We start from the raw sequence: 18,665 nt of genomic DNA on the forward strand, positions 1-18,665 counted from the left end.
TTAAGCTTACGCAAGTGAATTATACAAGTAGAGGTGGTTATTTCGTTTATAAATCAAAATCACTGGTTCTTATGTCGGTTTTGATGCGATTATATCTTATTCAATTCAGTTCGATTATTCGGTTAATAACCAAAATCACCTATTTATAAACTTGCTGTACTTCTTTAATCGCCTTTGTTCATTTTTGTGATATTAAATTAATTATATGATTGTGTTATTTCGACACACATTCCAACACACTTGGAACTCAATCAACAAATTTTGTTTTCTCAGAGAAAAAGATGTCCAAGTGGCTAGGTTCAAGGATTATGGCCATAACATTCAAACAAGTTTATTTAGTACTTGAAAAAAAGCAGTGAAAGGTTATACAGAGAGACTAATGCTCTGATTATATATATATATAAACTCTAAGCTCAGCTATATATAGATATGAACTGCTCTATCAGTAACAGAACAGAAGAGGCTTTAAACCACAATTCTTTTCCAAGAACTAAAGAGTGTCATCACAAGGAAAGTTAGAACTGGCCGAGCTTCACGGCCACAAGCCGAGGAGTAAAGGGAAAAAAGGAGAGGAGATTACAAAATGGAGCAGCCCTTTTGTCCTTTGCTCTTCTTTTTCTTCTGGTTGGGAGGCTGAAGCACAACTCTGATCGCTGCATCGAACACTGCCTTCACATTCTGCGTTCCAGACGAAATTTTCACGCAATGAAAAGACAATCCCAAAGCAACAGGGCAAACAGGATAAATCAATTCCGAATTTTGTCCCCTTACCTCTTGTGTTTTGGAACTGCACTCAATGTAAGAAGGCGCTCCGATTAGTTTCCTCAGCTCCTCTCCCTTTCATCCAGATCGGGGAATGGTTAAGGGGATATCAATTATCATATTAAAATACCGAAAACAGAGAAGAAATTTGTCCCAAAGTATGCATGCCTACCTGAGCAGCGGTAATAGGCACAGCACCAGGGTGGTCGATAAAGAACTGTTTATCATCCCGAAGATCTGTCATACACAACACAACAATACAAACAAACCAAAATGGTCAATCTCGAGACCAAGCATCAAATGGCAGATGTTCAAAAAAAGATCAACTCTGTCATGACAGGACACATAATGCTTGGAGATCTTACATACGGCTTTTCCAAAAGTCTAGTACTTGCTACATGCCAGCAGCCATAAACACATAGATACACCAGAGTCAACGCGAGAGAAAACCATACCAAGTTTAGTGCCAACCAGAACTATCGGGACACCAGGTGCATAGTGCTTCAACTCGGGGATCCACTGTCAAACAGAACATCAAGCAGCGAAATCACAAACAAAAATAAAACCACTTCTTTACCTTCCTGATTCACAACAAGTCTTAGCTAACAGAAGCTAGTGGACAGTTCTCGGGAACTCACCTTCTTGGACACATTCTCATAACTAGCCTTGCTAATGAGAGAGAACGCTAAAATGAAAACATCAGCACCGCGATAACTCAATGGTCTTAATCTGTTATAATCTTCCTGCCCTGTTACACAGAAACAAAAACAAATCTCAGACGCTTGAATAAAATAAAGCCATAGCCATCGTATCTTAAGCTCCCAAGTATGAGTTGAGTTCGATCAGTACCTGCAGTATCCCACAATCCTAGGTTCACTGTGCTTCCATTGACAACCACATTTGCACTAAAATTATCAAAAACGGTCGGGACGTAATCCTGTTCCATAGACAATCACAAGATTAGTAAGATTGAATTTCTGTAGTTTCCCATCAGTCATAATATCATCCACTAATCAACGACTAAATCATATATGGAAAAAAGTCCGACACTTTTCTCTTGGCTCATAGATGCTTAATAGAGAGAAACATAAAACAAAGCAACTTATACAAAGACCGAACACCAAAATAAGAAAGAAAACGCATTGTCATCTTCACAAAGACTGCATTTTTCAGATTCAACGAGCCTCTGCTTCCGACCAGAAAGCTTACTACTGTACATTTCCAAGAAATAATTATGATTTGAGACTGAAACTACCAAAACCCAGAAAGAATCCAATCGAAGAACAAGGAGCAAAACTTGAAAATCTGAAATAAATGAGAAGAAGAATGAAAGCACATTACCGTAGGAAACGTGTTGCTGGTGTAAGAAATCAGCAAGCAGGTTTTACCGACAGCTCCATCACCGACAGTCACGCACTTTATGAACCTTGAAGCGCTCATTGCCTCTCGCTTCCCTTCTTCGAATTCCTCCCCAGAACCCGAACCAAGCAATCGCACAACAAAAATGGGGGGAAATCTCAAGCAATTAACAAAAAAAAACAGCCTCAGATCTACACCTGAGGAAACCCAAAAAAGCCCTAGAAATAAACTCTCTTCTTCCTCCACCTTCCGCACCTTCAATTAGCCATCTCCGTTACGAGCAAACAAGGAAAACCCTAAAACCCTAGATGAACTCAGAAATGCGAGAAATGACAACACGAAAATAAACCAATATGAATGAACGTGAGGATGATTTGGATCAAGAGTAACAGAGGGAGAGAGAAGGAGAAAAGGTAAGGGGCGGAAATTTATGCCATTGAAGCGTTCGTAAAAGGAACAATCTCCGCCATGAACCTCCCGATTGTTTTGCTATATTTTCTTTTTACCTCTTCTGTTATTTGTTTTTTTTTTCTTTTCCTCCTATTATTATTAATTTTACTTTTTTGTTTCTGTTTCTTCTTTTAGTTTTATTTTTCTTCATTTCCTACAATTTTAATAGTGCATAAATTGTTCACTTTAATATTTTTTTGTCATCTATTTGGCAATTTCACATGTCACAACTATAATCCCATCTTATTTTTGGCAAAAACAATATAATTTCTTCATTAATCTATATATATATATATATATATATATATATATATGGGTGTGTGTGCACAAGTACTTGTGTTATCCTGAATCATTTCATATATTGCTGCTTATCAACAAGCATTTGTTTAAGTAAAGAGGGAAAGAAACAAGATCTTCCTCCAAGAACCAAATGTTCAACACTGACAAACCACAATGTGTGTATACATATACATATAATATATATATAATATGTATATGTATATGTATATGTATATGTATACTTATCAAAAAGCACCTTGTTTTAGTAAAGAGGAAAAAAAAACAAGATCTTCTTCTCCAAGAACCTCCCTGTTAAAGTGTTCAACATTAACAAACCACTATGTATACACACACACACGTGTATATATATATATATATGCATATATACAGTTCCAAGTTCCCGAAGCTAAGAAGCTCTCTTGTTAGCTCAAGTGGAATGGCATGCAAGTCAAGATGGTGATGGTGATGGTGACGGTGATGGTTTGGTAAGAGAGAGAATGGTGGAGACCATGAGCTTCCGGTCAATAGGTTTTGTCAGATAAGCATCCATTCCCACCTCCAAGCACTTGGCTTCATCAGATGACATCGCGTGAGCTGTGAGTGCAACTATAGGAACATGCATTCTTGTTCCTGTCTCTGCTCTCCTTATCGCTTTCGTTGCCTCATATCCATCCATTTTCGGCATCTGGGAATGAATTCAGACAGATTCTTTTCTCAGAAAATGTTCAGAATATAAACAAAGTTAGGATCTTTCTTTGTTGGAAACCGGTAGTCCATAAAGGAACCATTTTTACCTGGCAGTCCATAAGGATCAAGTCATAAGGAGCAGGGTTCTGAAACCAGTTCTGCTGATTTATGTTGTCTGCGTCATCTTCTGATTCTTGTGTCTGATCTTGTGGGTTAAGCCTGTAGTTGAGTGCATCAACTGCTTGTTGACCATCCCCGACCACAGTTACAATAGCCCCCATTTTTTCCAGCATTATGGTGGCCACCCTTTGAAGCACAGGAGTATCTTCTGCTAGCAAGATCCTTATGCCCTCAAGAGATTTCTGATTCTGTTCACTCGGAGCATTTCCCGAACACAAAAGGTTTTCTCGATCTCCTGGATGCTCCCTTTCAGAATATTCCGTTGGTTTTTGGGTCTTTGCTTGCTCAGACTCAATCAAACTTCCAGATGTTGAGTCATTATTGCTGTCTGAAAATGGATGAGCAGTGTCGACTAGGCCGTTCTTGAGAGGCTGGCGCTTTGAAGAAAGCTTATCACTTTGTTTCTCTCTGGACACATCAGAGGAATCATCAGAACTGCAAGTGTCATACTGCGTTGAATCGATCTCTAAGCACTCGTGGGATTCATCATCTCCATGTCCTGCATTTCTCGACCCACTACTAGAACTTCTCTTCTGGGCTTCTTTTTTCCTGTCTTTTATTACGGCCTCCAGAATCTGAATCATTTTGGCTTTGTACAAAGGTCTGTTAACCATCAAAACATGCCCTTTTCGCCTGAGCTCCATTTTAACCGCATTGGAGGTATCGTGCTTCAGCATCCAAGCAAACTTTGCTTTGCTGGAGAATCTATCTAGGTAGTTGAGCTGTTCCCTCCATATATCTGTGCTGAGGTCAAGAATCCCAATTTCCACCACAACGACAAATGCAGGGTTCTTGATTTCCTGTATCTTCTGAAGCTCTACCTTTAGTGAATCAGCAATCGTGTGTTGGGAATCGAAGCCTTTGTATTGGATTTCCGTCTGGAAGAGGTCTCGAATGATCTGGGTCAGCTCGTTCCAGTCCGATGCTTCTACTGTTGCTATGCCCAATTTCCTCAACCAGCTTGACGTGATAGTTCTTCCCACACTACCATACAGGGCAAGCAAAACCTGTTTGCATTTAAACACCAAAACTTAAACCGAATTTTCAGTGAAGTGTAAAAAAAATTCTTTCTGTTTAGTTCAGGCAACCGAGTGTACGGACCACCAGATCATATCTGAAGAAATCTGGTTGGCAGTTCTGCTCTGTAGTATCAGGTGTTTGGAGACTCAAGCAAAGCCTCATGAGAGTTCCTGGGCCATTCTTCTTTACTACCTTGATTTCTCCACCCATCTTGTTTACCTGTGATACAAACATAAGAAACAGGATTCAGAAGACTATTGCTTCCAAAGTTCATCAAATCTTTGGTAAATTGTTCCTCAATTCCAGGTTCAAGTAGCTTTACTCACCAAGTTTCTTACAATACATAGTCCAAGCCCGGTTCCTCCATGCCTGAAAGATATACAGACCTGTCAGGGGATAGATTCAACTTACACTACTTTTGTTACTGTAATCAACTTGTGCTTCATCGTTTCTAGAATGTAGAAGTTGAACTTTTATCCAGTTTTGAATTATGGATAGGGAATGAGCATAGCTTACGTCCGTGTGGTGGAGGGATCGGCTTGCTCAAAGCTCTCAAATACAGATTCCCATTTACTTGGATCTATTCCTGAAGAAAGTCTCAAAAGAAAATGGTTTCAGAAGCTCAGGAAGAGCATCCCAGATGAAATAGATGAGAAAAAAGAAAGAAGAATTGAGAAACTCAAGTTCATACCACATCCGGTGTCATCAACCTCAAACAAAAGAACTGTTTTGTTCTCATTCTTATATAACTTCGGCATGTGATTTCTGGGTTGCACCAATTTTGTCTTAATTGGAGCCAGTGATTTTCTCCGGTCAATCGCTAAGTTCTTGTCATCGTTCAGAGTGTTCACATTCTCACACCATCCACGAAGAACAATATGACCCGCTGTAAAGTAGACAACCTTGAAGTTTAGTAATAGTGTATCTCCATCATGGAGAAAGCAAAGAAAATGTCAGAACTTACTTGTTGTAAACTTGATAGAATTGCTTATAAGATTTGCAAAGATTTGGACAACTCTTGCAGAGTCTCCTCTAACAAATGTTGGCATATCATCTGAGAAAGACAAAATTCAACGGTGTTTTTGTCAAGATAAAAACTGTTTGTCACAGGAAATATCAAGCGTCATACCTGACAGGTCCAATACAATCTCAACATTGTGATTGATACACTGCACTGAGAACATGTCAACAAGTCCTTCGAGTTCTCGTCCCAAATCAAACTCAGCCTCTTCCAGCACAAGTTTTCCCGATTCAACCTAAGCGGCGAAGTAACAGGTAAATATTAGTTTCAGGACAAAGGAATATATCAAACCGACTAAATGTTCATTCAGAACTCCCGCTGTAATGCTCAGTGAACGTCACCATGGAAAAAAGGCTAAAACTTAGAAGTTTTTTCATTGTATCAAAACACGCTTTGAAGTTTTTTCTTCTAATTCTCACCTTGCTCAGGTCCAATATGTTGTTGAGAAGCCGAAGCAAGGCAGTAGAGCATTTTCTGATCTGAGTTACTGTTGCATATTGCTCATTCGTAAGGCAATTATCCGATATAAGAATATCTAGCAATCCAATCACAGCAGCCATAGGTGTCCTCAACTCATGACTGGAATATACAAAAGCCCAAAATACATTCCAATGCTCATATTAAAATGGTTAAATTATTAAGTGAAATTTGGTGTAGCAGAAGCTTTTCGGGAGTAATGGACTAACCTCATGTTCGCAAGAAACTGGCTTTTGTAGTTGCTTGAGGCTTCAGCTCTTCTTCTTGCATCCAATTGCCTTATCAGTTCTGCTCTTAGTTTCATTTCTTTTGAAACTCCATTTGTAAGGATCAGAATGCAAATACATCCAATGAAGAGGATGCAAACAGAAGCAGATATCAAAATGACCAAAGTTTTGAATGCTCTTTCATCTACTTTTCCCATAATAAATTTTCTTGGAATGATGACAACGCCAACCTGCAACAATGTGCGGCATAATCATCACTCATGAAACATACCAAAAACCGAAAAAAGATAATCGGATTCTGGACATACAAATTTATCCTAGACTGTGGAAAAGGGAAAAAGTTTGATGTCTAAGCAAATTAAACTTACAATAGGAAGTCTCTTCAGATTTAGAAAGAACGAATCTATGTAATATTGCTGATCCCCAAGCTTTGCATTCTCAGCATGAACCACATGAGGAATGTTATTCCCATAAGTTCTCTCCAACCACTGAGCTCCCGTCCTTATAACCCACTCTTCTGAATCAACTGCTCTCATTAACTCCGGCCCCTTTGATGTATTCGTTAAAAGAGGACCATTGGTTGAAGTAGCAAGCAAGTAACCTTCTTGAGAGGTCAAGTAAATATGCCCACCATGGACTTCAACAAGCTCTCTCATCAACTGACCAACGCTATAAAGTGCTGTTGTCACACCCACAACAGCCACAATACTCTCATTTGCAGCGTCAAACACGGGCAAAGCCGCCGAGAGAAGGGGAGAATCCATGTACTTGCTCACAGTCACATGCCAGGAAGCTATACCATCTGGTACTTGTGAGATTCCAGCGATGTTGATTAGATCATCAGGAGGGACCTGAAGAGGTTTTCCAATTTTCTCTCCAGTTACAGGGTCCAGCCTTTGCTGATACCAAGTGGCAGACAAATTCCCGTGTATCGTCTGGTTGCTCCATCCTCTCAGGAGTGACATGCTTATATCTTCATGCTCAGTTGCACTGATTGAATAGTTTGTCAGATCGGAGAAGATGTAAAATGTACCGTTACTCACGTCTCTGTGAAAAGCTTGGACAAACCCGTTTCTATAATTTATGGTTATGGCATTTAGAGCTTTTGCACTCGCGAACAGAGCCCATGTAACATCCTTCATTGCTTGATACATCTGACAAAATGAACAACAAAGTAAAATATCTCAAATCAAACCAATTACATCCCAAAATACAATTAGCAGATCAGCCACAGTACCGAAAAGGGTTTTAGAAATCAACCTCAACAAGCTCTGCTTGCGTTGTTGGTTTGTTGTATTTTTTGATAACATACTCAGATAGCTTCACCTGAGCAGTTGTGAGTTCAGAGGTTGTGTTCAAAACGTTCCACATCCGTAGGATTGGACGCTGCAGGAGCTCGTAACGGAGGCCATATGCTAACGTCTTAAGCGATTGCTTGGTATATATCCTCGTAAAATGCCATGTGAGGACGGTCAAGAGCCCAATCAGAATCGCTAGCATGACCTGCACAAACCCACCAGCTAAAATTAGAAAAAGGTTTCATCTTTCTAAATGGATTCGTTTTCAGATTATCAGACTTTCATATGCTGATGAGAAAACCGAAACTTTCAAGGCTCAAGAAGGTTATAAATCAAACGATCACATCTAACCATAATTGCAAGGCGAACGACAAAGACACTGTAGTAAGACGACAAACAGTGGCTGCTTGCGTACTGAAACTCATCTTGCTCGACATCTCCACGGAAAATCCTCCGTCCTCTTGGCGCCGCCGAGTTACTTCTCCAAGGGGTAACCCACTCAGTCATTTTATCGAACACCTTTCTGATGTTCTTCGAACCCATTGGCGAGTTACAGCCTGGAGAACTCTCAATGCTAACAGAGAAGTTACTCTCTCGCCTGTTCTCCATTTCAGACACGCTGTTACAAAAACAAAACACATCAAACGATCTATATGTGGCTCTTGAGGTTCTTCCTGTATGTTTCTGTATGTGTCTCTCTGTGTCGGGGATTTCTTGGTGGAAGTATGAGTAGTGATTAGTAAAATACTGCTTCTTGTGTCACTCCCCACTATTTTGATCAATAGCGAAAGCATTAAGAAAAAAAAAACTTCTCCCCACGAAGAAAAGATCGCCACTCTTCTCAAAATTATTCAAAAGGGTAGTGATTCTTCATCCACAAAGAACTCTTCAGGGAAAATTAGACGGTCTGAAAATACAAGAACCCAATCCTGTTTCGACATAAATGTAAAGAGAACCAAGAAACATGAATAAAATAAAGGAAAAAGAAAAGGAAAAAGATGAAATCTTTAGATCAAAGGTAGAGAATTTAAAAGAAATAAACAAAAAGAAAGATCTGGGCTGCAGTTGTTCGAAGATTGTTCTGTAAGGGCCCTTTGGTCACTGGCCAGGCCAGGTGTAGATGGTAATGGCCGTACGGACACAGAATTTTTTAGTTTTTTTTTTTTAATTTATTCTACATTTTTTTTAAAACGACCTAACTTTGTCTTGTCTCTCTCGCAAGCTTTGGGTTTTTTTTTCTGGGTTTGGCTTTAACTTAACGAATAATCAAATTTATTTTCTTTTTTTTTTGGTTAAATTGTCATAAAATAGAGTGATCATTAGTTTTGACTAAAATTCAAATGAAAAGTTACAAGAATATTTGTTACTTGAAGATCAAGAAACAAATCTTAAAAGCATGGTCGGTGGATAATTAGGGTAGAACAAATTGAACCTATTTGTAACCAAAATGTTAGTATTGAGAAATTTAGATTTGATCTTTTTTGGTGTGCATTGGCGGTTGGTTTGGTAAATCCGGTTTAGCTTATTTTGATTCGGTTTAATAAATATTAGACCGTATTTATATTCTTATAATTACTATAGATTTGGACGTTGTTTTACCTTGGTGAATCCGACATCCAACCTATACTATTATTATTCCAGAAAAAAAATAGTTTTTAATTATGTGTTTGTAATTATACTCGCACCTTGATCGTTTTAATATATTATATTACAATATCAATATAAAAATAGTTAATTTGTTTATGAAAGTAAAATTGGGATTGGCTTACAGAGTGGTTAAAAAAAAAGCCACTTACTTTCTAAAAAAAGTAATGTTCTTTCTAAAACTATAGGTTAGAACTAAAGGGCCACAACAAATATAAAAATTATTTTTTAATAATAAATTAAAACAATCCTCCAATATCACCACTTCTTCTTCGGTAAATTTAGTTTTCCAAAAAAATTAGAAAACTATTTTAGTGAAAAATTTTATTAAAAACCAAAAGATTTATTTTTTGGATTTATAAATACTATAAAAACACATAACAAAAAGTAAAATTCAAAAACAAAAAACTAAAAGTACAAAAAATATATTATGCCGATAATTCTTTTTTTATTAAGCAGAAAAAGAATATAAAATCTAAAAGAAATCTAAAAAAAGGGTTTTAGAAGAATTTATTGAAAAGGTAATGATTTTGTGTGAATCTTGAAAGATTTTGAGCCTCCAAAGTCACAAAGCATGCGAAAACTATAAAATAAGAACATTTTTTTTTTTGTTGTAACATTGTATGAGCCCTCCCCTCTTGGTGGTCATTTAGTAATTTTAATCCCTTTTTGTTGTGTGGAGAATGCCAAGTTGGTGGTACCAACCCACTCAAATATTTCAATATCTAGTATCTAAATATTATTTATGGATAATATATGCTCAAATTTCGAGTTTTTATATTTTTTTATAAAGTATTCGATTTAAATCGATAAAAATTAAAAAATTTAAGCAAGAATTTTGAAAAACGTATTACATTAGTTATCACACGCGACAGTGAATTTTTTTGTTAATTAAACTAAGGGTATTAGTGATAAATTTATATATCTTGATAGATTTAAATATCCATCAATATTTAAATTTCAAAAATTTTGATGTCCATAACTAAATTCACATATAAAAACGGAGTCGGAGTGGATGTATTCTGGTCCGAAGTTTGGAGAACCATCTAAATTACCAAAATTAAAAACAGATATGAAAGGATTCTAATCTAAATATCTAAAATTTGGATAGAAGGTATAATGAATTTCGAATTTGATTGATTTTTTTTACAAATGATTTGTTTATCCCTTAAAAGTTTCAATTTATGGTGTAAGAATTTTCATGGTTAATATATTAGTCAACTAGGATAAAAAAAAATATTTGCATTTGATAAATACAAATTATAATTACTTTCTTTTATGGTTTATAGAATCCACGTAAGTAAACCACAATGCAAACACAAGTGAAGTCCTTGTAAAGTTTCGGCTTAATATGCGTGCTTATGTTAAACTTTATTACATAATAACTTTTTATATTAAATTAAATTAATGGTCCTTACCTAATCACCCTCATTACTAAATTCCAATACTTACTAAATAAACCATGGTCATTAATTACTAATTTATAATCAAAGATAGCAGCCTAGCACAAGATAATATTTAAAAATATTTATGAAATAATATATATTTGACTCTTGGATTAACTTATTTGATTGAATTTCTCATCCAAAATTGATTTTTTTTTTTCTAAATGTAATGCAAATAGTTATGTGATTGATACTAAGGAATAGAAATTTATAAAGCCCTGGAAAAATAGTTCTACCTATGATCCGTACGAGGAAAATCATTAGGTACGATAATGTTTTAATCTTGTGTGTCACTTTCTCCTAATTGTGGTATATTATTAATTGTAACGGCAATGAAACGAATAAATACTAAAATAAATCTACTAAAAATACAAAATAACATATAATAAGAAAAAGGTTTTCGAATGAAAAAAAAAATCAAAGTGGAGATGTCGTAAGATTTTTATTTTTTTCATATTTATTTAAATTTGTTTAAACTATAAGAGGATAATGAAAACGAAGCACTTCACACTCGATGGTGGTTTCAACACTTATTGAGTATATGATTCGATCCATGGCGTTGAGGTTTCCATTACCGCGTTGGGTGCATATATTTATATTACACACACACACACACACACACATATATATATATATATATATATATATATATATATTAGAAATTAAAGGGTTGAATGGACGTAGTTTTTAGAATTAAAAAAAATGATAATCATTATTTTATAATTTTAATTTTTCTAAAAATTTGGAAAACTAAAAACCAAAAATCAAAAATCAAAATCCAAAAACAAAAACTAAAGCCAAAACTCAAAATAAAAGTTATCATCACTCATAGTCTAAATTATATGAACCAAAACATTAAAGCCATACCATTTCAATATTCGAAAATTAACTAACACTTTTTAAATTCAAAATATAGATAAACTAATTTAGATGCCTACAATTTCTGATTATATTATACACGTGCATAATGAACATTGGTTAGATGTAACTCATAATGATATTCGTAATATCAAAATTAAAAAAAAAGTTTCCAAATCAGAAACAAACAACAAAATCTAATTTTAAAGAATTATTTATGTAGTAAAACTAAAACACCATACTGTTTCCTGTTCGAACCTTCTTTCTTATTCAGAAACTTTAAACAGTTAAAAACAAATTGACCGCGTGTGCCTATCTGTATCCTATATAGTCCCACCACCAAAACAATTATACAATATTTATATTTCTTTTTGAATAGTTTTGATATCTTGTTCATATATATGTATTTATATATATATTCATTGAGCATCTCCATATATAACAATGAAAATCCTTTCATTTTCAAGATTACATTCCCCATAGCAATTGTTTCAATATAATGTATTTATTTGGACTATAATATATATATATGCGTGTGTGTGTTTGTGTGTTACATGTCTATTTTTATTTTTTAAGCATGGCCTATAAATAAATGGGAAATAAACCGACAGGGAAAAGAGAGGAGGAAGGACACGTGTCGGACTCTAAATCTCCTTTTGGGTTCGTATGTGTTTTGTCGTATCAGATTTGGTCTTTGATGCCAATGGGCCCCACACCAGCCTGTTAGCCCACCCCGAATACAATTCCACGGTGGGATTTCCTCCACAAGTGGAATCTCCCCTTATCTCAAAGGATTTAATTTGTTCCCCCCTTCAAATCTATATGAAAATCTGAATCTATGTGTAAGAATCCTTCAAGGCCCAAAAAAAAAAAAAAAAAAAAAAAAAAAATTCTTTAAGCATACAGTTAATTACAGTACATGGACAAAGACCAAATCTAATATGACTAGTTCTTGTATTGTATCAAGAGACATTACAAAACAGCAGTTTAGAACACGAAATGAGAACCAAACTCAAATTGTCTGGAACTCTTTTAATCTACTTGGAGCCCTTTTTGAACTTCTCTTCAGCTGCAGCTTTTGCTGCTGACTTTGCAAGCGTTGAAGGTTTAAGAACACTTTTCGGGTTGATGGCCTTTCGGATCTTGAATGCAGCCCATGCTGTTCCTATAGCATGCCCTGCAGCGTCTAACCCTTCGTTCGTGGCATGAGCCGCCTTTGCTCCATACCTGCACGTATGGGTGAAAACCCTCTATTCGAGTTCATCATCTGCTTCCAAACGAGAGAATTATGGACAAAGACCAAATCTAATATGACTAGTTCTTGTATTGTATCAAGAGACATTACAAAACAGCAGTTTAGAACACGAAATGAGAACCAAACTCAAATTGTCTGGAACTCTTTTAATCTACTTGGAGCCCTTTTTGAACTTCTCTTCAGCTGCAGCTTTTGCTGCTGACTTTGCAAGCGTTGAAGGTTTAAGAACACTTTTCGGGTTGATGGCCTTTCGGATCTTGAATGCAGCCCATGCTGTTCCTATAGCATGCCCTGCAGCGTCTAACCCTTCGTTCGTGGCATGAGCCGCCTTTGCTCCATACCTGCACGTATGGGTGAAAACCCTCTATTCGAGTTCATCATCTGCTTCCAAACGAGAGAATTAGCTTTGAAAATGGTTAAAGGTTTGATGATATTTGCCAAAACAGTATGAACCCATCAGAGGATTACCCTTGTTCCAGACAATGAACGTTGTATCTAGCCCCAAATCCTTTGAGGATGATTGATTACCCAAAGTAGGAAGTGATTACAAGAACAAGAAACGGTTTACCTGTGATCAACGAGTTCAGTTGTGACAGTTGACGAGGTTGCCATTACATTCTTTCCTGCTACTTCGACAGCATCACATATCTTGTCTGTCAAACAAGAAATTACCATTACCAGGTTGCATAGCTCAGTCCGAGTTCCAAGTATCACAATGCAGCTACATTTACATTATTCACATCGCCTCCTACACAATGAAAAACCATTGGATAATCAATCAACTTACTGAATCCATCAAGTGTTGCAAGAACGATCTCTCCGGGAAGAAGGCTAAAGAATTTCTTCCCGGCTTTGGTGTTTGCCACAGAATTCGTGAAGAAACCAGAAACTTTTATAACGCCAGAGAGCACGCCATTGGCAACTCTCTCAGTCATCTTGGTCATCCTCTTCACCCTGCATATACATAACAAAGACCAAAGCATTGCCATGGTTCGAACACTGGGGTTATGAAACAGAAAACGTTTTCAAAGCATACCAAACTCATCAATGGAGATCAACCATGCCATACCATATTTAGGATAGAGGCTGACTAAAAGTGTCTGGTACAAGTTCAAGCAGATACTGACAAGAGTTTACCCAAAGATCTTCCTAAAATAGAAGTCAAAGTCCACCCATTCAAGGAAATCCACTTCTGTATTTAGAAACCGAACAAAGAGATTTCTCGTTCCAGATGCAGAAACACCGCAAAAACCACTTCTTGAATCCGAAACAGAGATACAAAGACTACCCAAATCCGATTGAGCTAAAGCAGGTTACATTAACAATACCTCTTGATCCTTTTCAAGGTGTCAGGGCTAATCTCCTTCTCCTTCTCGCCCTTCGTCATCCTCCTCTTCATGAACTCGTTTCCCCATTTGAGCCGATCCATGGTCACATCCCCACACCAGAGAATCCCTTTTATCAGTTGCCCAGAACCAGCAGCGATCAGCTTCGCTGTCTTCCCACTGTAATCCTCCACATTTGGCGCCAACGTCGTCCAATACGCAGCACATTGCTTCTCCATCATCTCCTTTCTCTCCCCCTTCAGCTCCGCCGGTGAAGTGTCCTTCGCCACTGTCGCATCCAACACCTCTACCCCTTTCTCCTTCGCCTTCTCCGAGACTTGTTGCACTGTAAAACAGCTGTAATCCGACAAGATTCGATCAAGTTGCTCAAGCAACGGCTCTTGCCCCTTCGATGCAATCGTCAAACCGTAGTTCAGCATAGCGTTCTCTTCCGCCGGTTTCGACTTAGGGTTTTTGCTGGGTGCCTCGTCATCGCTGGAATCCGAACCGCATTCCTTCGCGGGACGGAGGGAGAAGAAGTAATGAGAGTCATCGACCTTCACTGCGGCTTCGTCCTTGGTCAACGGCCACTGGATCTCGTCGGCGACGCGAGCGAGAACGGCGATGACATTCCCGCCCTGCACGAGACTGAGAACGGTGAGATCGCCGCAAGCGAGCTGGACACTGTAGGACTGGTCGATGAGGTGGAGAATCGCGCCGGGAATCCGCAGGATCACCTCCTCCGTCGCCGGAGGGGGAGCGGAGGCGTGAAACCGGACCGGGTCATCCTCCGGCGGGTCCGGGAAGAGATTGTCGACAAGATCGTGCATATCGAGAGAAGGGTATAGATTGGAAGAAGAGGAAGGAGTAGGATTTGAGGGAGGAGCTTCTGGGTTCGAGAAATCAACTTCTGGGTAAAGCGAAGATCGTTGCTTTTGGTTAGGGTTTGCAGAGGATTCCATTTTTCGCCGGAGATCCGAATACGAACACAGAAACCGATGAAGATGATGAAGGCTAATATATGTATATACGAAGAAGAGACTTAGTGAGGGAGGAAAAGGGAAGGAGCCAAGTATCTGAAAATGGTGGGAAGACGTGGAAGTTGCGCGTAGAAAGAGCGTGGACCGGTCTAAACCCGGTCATGTGCCTTGGTTTAAGCTCTAAACCGGTTATTTTTTAAAAACAAATAGAATTAATTTTCCTTAACCGTCCGTCTCGGGAGAATTCCGCGCTGTTTCCGACGGTTAAAAAATTATTAAGATTTTATAATTCTAATTATTTATAATTCTATTTTTAATATATTTCTCAATTTGGATTCTTGACTTGGTATAATCTTAATTATGAGTAATTATATTGTGCACATATTTTCTAACATGTAATTAATGTAAAGGGTCAATGACCCATCAATTTTTTTATACAAAAAAAAGTACGAGGTCGAACTCATTTGGGCCTGGAATTGGGCTTCGTATTGGGCCTGTTCTTGGGCTTGGTATTGGGCCTGGATCTACTGGTTCAAAGCTCATCGTTCTGCTCGGCTTCAATTTGAAATCCTTTCTCCACCCATTCAACAAAACCTCCTCCCATGTTTCTTACAACCTCGAAACCCTGTTCGTCAATCCATTTAATCATTCACTACAACCAATCAAGAAACAGAAAACGACACAAACCCAGATCGACAATCTCTCTCTTTTTGTTTCCAGATTCTTGGTTTATGATACTTACAGCGTCGAGAAGATCGTTGGTTGCATGCAAAGATCGGATTCCAGATTTACAGCCCTATTTTTTTTTTTAAAAGCATATCAGAGATCGAAAACAACAAATGGGACGATGAATCGAAAGTGCTTTAGTGTTATTACCACTACAATATGATCGGTTTTGTTACAGAGAGATGAAACATGTTCCAAGAAGTTTGGGTTCTTTTCTCGGCCTGAAGATTTGAGCCCAGAGATCGTTAACTTCGGATCAACTCATCACACAATTGCATATTGATTCATATCTATATATATGTGTGTGTGTGTGTTTGTGTATATATATGTGCTATTGTTTTAAGATGCTGAGGAAGAAAGGTCGAACCTTCAGGAGTGTAAAACCAGTAGGGAACATTGAAGATCTTATCTGCAGCAACATGCCCTTCCTCGTACTCTTCAACTGTCCTGAAACGCAGTTAAACGATTTCAGACACGAGAACCAAACAGAGAGAGAGAGAGAGATTCAGTTATGGAATTCGACCTGACATCAAGAAAAACATGATCAGAAGAATCAAGCAGATTCCTGGCTTGGCTCACATCGATCGTCACTGCTCTTGTTTCTGAGAGAGAGCTCACACGAAGAAGATGAAGAAAAAGGAGAACGAACAATCCTTTGAACGAAGAAATTTCCATCTTTTGAATTATGATGCGGAAATCGAAAAACCCTTTTCGCGTGTGTGTTGAAAGATCAGAGCTTTTAACATATAAATGCAAATAAATAAATAAATAATAAAATGTTTTCTTCAATTGAATCTCGCGTTGTCTTGCTGTCTTGGTTCAATGTCAGTTGGCTATTTTCTGTGGGTTTTTTTTATTTATTTTTATTTCCAGCTGCAAGAAAACAAACGGCAAGATCCGGTGGCTATTTTCGGCCGTTGGATTTTGTTTAGAAATTAAGATTAGGATATTCTATAGGCAATTTTTTTAACAATTATTTATGGCAATTTGTCTTGTCAAGTAAAATATCTGAAGCACAAATCAGTACTTTAATCATATATTTATTCTCAATACTTTTTTATAATTTATCCATTATACCACTATACAAAAAAAATATATCACTTCAAATTTTCTGACCATAGATCTCTAATTTCTGCAGTATTTTTTGTAGATAAAGTTTCATCATCCTTTACCCATTTTCTTGAAATATTATTTCATCAATTCAAACCATATATATATATATATGGAGAAAAATATTTGAGAAAGGGCACAATTTAATTTCAATATTTATATTTAAAATTTTATAAATTTTATAAAGAAAATTTACATGAGATCAATGGGGGGCCCATTCCTAATAACTTGGGTCCGCCCATGTGTATATATATATATATATATATTCTGTGTGCGTAAATTATGTATTAACAATATTTTTTCTGCAAAGATTCACATTCATTTGGCCCATTAAAAAAAAAGCAAATGTATATGCTACGATATATTAAACGGAAATTAAGCAAATTCTAATTTTACATTGATATAATAACATAATGCATTTTATTTACCGAGAGATGCTTGATTCAAATTATGCATATATATCCTTTTCCTTCTGATTTTCTATATAATATTTTTTTTAATAACTCAGATTAGCATACCTTTTGCTGTAATTCCATTGGATTAATGGAATAATTTGGCTTTTTCTTGTGCATGAGACCAAGTCAAATGTACATCTACATATACACTATATATATACATCTACATATACACTACACATACATATGTATGCATAATATATATATATATATATATAGCCTTAAAGCTTAAACCCTTCAATACTAAACGCAAGAATATGGGCATCTTTTGCCACAGATTGCCTAACCAGTTCAAATTCTATAAACAAGAACCCGTTCCAACACAAGATCTCCTCCATCAAAGGAACATCAAGAACTGAACTTGGCTGTCACCAGAATGAGGGTGTGGCAATGGATTGCATCCGTAACAATGGCTGAGGCCCATTTTCTATGGCCGTAAAGAACAGAGTCCACACTCCAAAGCAGAAGATCACACCATTGAGAGACCAGAGTTCAGAAAAAAAACACAAATGCAACTAGCAACTGCACATATAGCCACAGCTTCTATAATCATCCAAGTAGACAACGTCACACCATTGAATTGCAAAAGAGATAAATATCCAAACTTTCTCACAGTAAACAAAGCAAGTGGATATAGGAAATCAAGATCAGTCATTATAAAGGCCAAAAATTGCAAGAAGCATAAGCAGAACCATTACCCGGAAACACTCCAACTGTATATATAATGTAAAAGTCACCAAAAAAAGAGCATCACTTTGTATAAAACCCACCAAAAAAGGACCAGGCAAATTCATTCCCATCAACAAAAGATTCATAGATAGAGGTGAAAGGAAGAGGAATACACTAATGTTACTCTTCTTTCAAACTTTGTTCTTCATTAAGCAACAGAGCATTCCCTTGCGAAATGACCCTCCTTTCCGCAGTTAAAGCACTTGCCACCGCCTCCTCCTCCGCCGCCACCGCCGCTTCCTCTCCGATCACAGTCACGGGCCAAGTGACCAGTCTCGCCGCACTCGTAACAAGCACCGGTCGGTCTCCTGACCGTGCAATCTCTCGCCATGTGTCCGAACCCACCACAATTATAGCACGAGCCACCTCCGCCGCCGC

The 18,665-nt window shown here is 37.3% G+C and overlaps 5 protein-coding genes across 6 annotated transcripts in view; all 5 read right to left on the reverse strand.

The window, feature by feature from the left end:
- Positions 1-370: 370 nt before the first annotated feature.
- On the reverse strand, positions 371-2,637 carry LOC104819743 (rac-like GTP-binding protein ARAC11). The gene is made up of 7 exons (XM_010549966.1): positions 2,104-2,637; positions 1,612-1,699; positions 1,401-1,510; positions 1,218-1,281; positions 935-999; positions 772-837; positions 371-678 (listed from the first exon to the last, which is right to left on the reverse strand). The coding sequence occupies exons 1-7, from the start codon at positions 2,200-2,202 to the stop codon at positions 577-579; spliced, it is 594 nt and encodes a 197-aa protein (XP_010548268.1). The 5' UTR covers positions 2,203-2,637; the 3' UTR covers positions 371-576.
- Positions 2,638-3,125: 488 nt separating this feature from the next.
- On the reverse strand, positions 3,126-8,827 carry LOC104819744 (histidine kinase 1). The gene is made up of 13 exons (XM_010549967.2): positions 8,112-8,827; positions 7,723-7,965; positions 6,831-7,616; positions 6,445-6,692; positions 6,178-6,337; positions 5,867-5,993; positions 5,702-5,791; positions 5,429-5,623; positions 5,254-5,323; positions 5,064-5,106; positions 4,819-4,956; positions 3,645-4,724; positions 3,126-3,535 (listed from the first exon to the last, which is right to left on the reverse strand). Exons 1-13 carry the CDS (start codon positions 8,367-8,369, stop codon positions 3,299-3,301), a joined length of 3,675 nt encoding a protein of 1,224 aa, XP_010548269.1. The 5' UTR covers positions 8,370-8,827; the 3' UTR covers positions 3,126-3,298.
- Positions 8,828-13,004: 4,177 nt separating this feature from the next.
- On the reverse strand, positions 13,005-15,364 carry LOC104819745 (protein EARLY-RESPONSIVE TO DEHYDRATION 7, chloroplastic). 2 transcript variants are annotated; one of them, XM_010549968.2, is made up of 4 exons: positions 14,291-15,362; positions 13,750-13,916; positions 13,531-13,615; positions 13,005-13,303 (listed from the first exon to the last, which is right to left on the reverse strand). In XM_010549968.2, exons 1-4 carry the CDS (start codon positions 15,247-15,249, stop codon positions 13,114-13,116), a joined length of 1,401 nt encoding a protein of 466 aa, XP_010548270.1. In that variant the 5' UTR covers positions 15,250-15,362; the 3' UTR covers positions 13,005-13,113. The 2 variants fall into 2 exon arrangements, with proteins under 2 accessions (XP_010548270.1, XP_010548271.1); XM_010549969.2 differs by having other exon boundaries at positions 13,211-13,343; positions 14,291-15,364.
- A 252-nt stretch (positions 15,365-15,616) lies between these two features.
- LOC104819746 (rhodanese-like domain-containing protein 17) lies at positions 15,617-16,749 on the reverse strand. The gene is made up of 5 exons (XM_010549970.2): positions 16,517-16,749; positions 16,361-16,440; positions 16,144-16,214; positions 16,010-16,063; positions 15,617-15,892 (listed from the first exon to the last, which is right to left on the reverse strand). Exons 1-5 carry the CDS (start codon positions 16,666-16,668, stop codon positions 15,800-15,802), a joined length of 450 nt encoding a protein of 149 aa, XP_010548272.1. The 5' UTR covers positions 16,669-16,749; the 3' UTR covers positions 15,617-15,799.
- Positions 16,750-18,192: 1,443 nt separating this feature from the next.
- The window catches only part of LOC104820188 (cold shock domain-containing protein 3-like), a 1,234-nt gene continuing 761 nt past the window's right edge, over positions 18,193-18,665 (reverse strand). Inside the window, exon 2 of the mRNA XM_019203135.1 lies at positions 18,193-18,665. Coding sequence (XP_019058680.1) covers positions 18,436-18,665 — 230 coding nt within the window. The 3' untranslated portion in view covers positions 18,193-18,435.

The sequence above is a fragment of the Tarenaya hassleriana genome, unplaced genomic scaffold (genome assembly GCF_000463585.1).
Source record: "Tarenaya hassleriana unplaced genomic scaffold, ASM46358v1 Cleome3, whole genome shotgun sequence".
NCBI classification, from domain to species: Eukaryota; Viridiplantae; Streptophyta; class Magnoliopsida; order Brassicales; family Cleomaceae; genus Tarenaya; species Tarenaya hassleriana.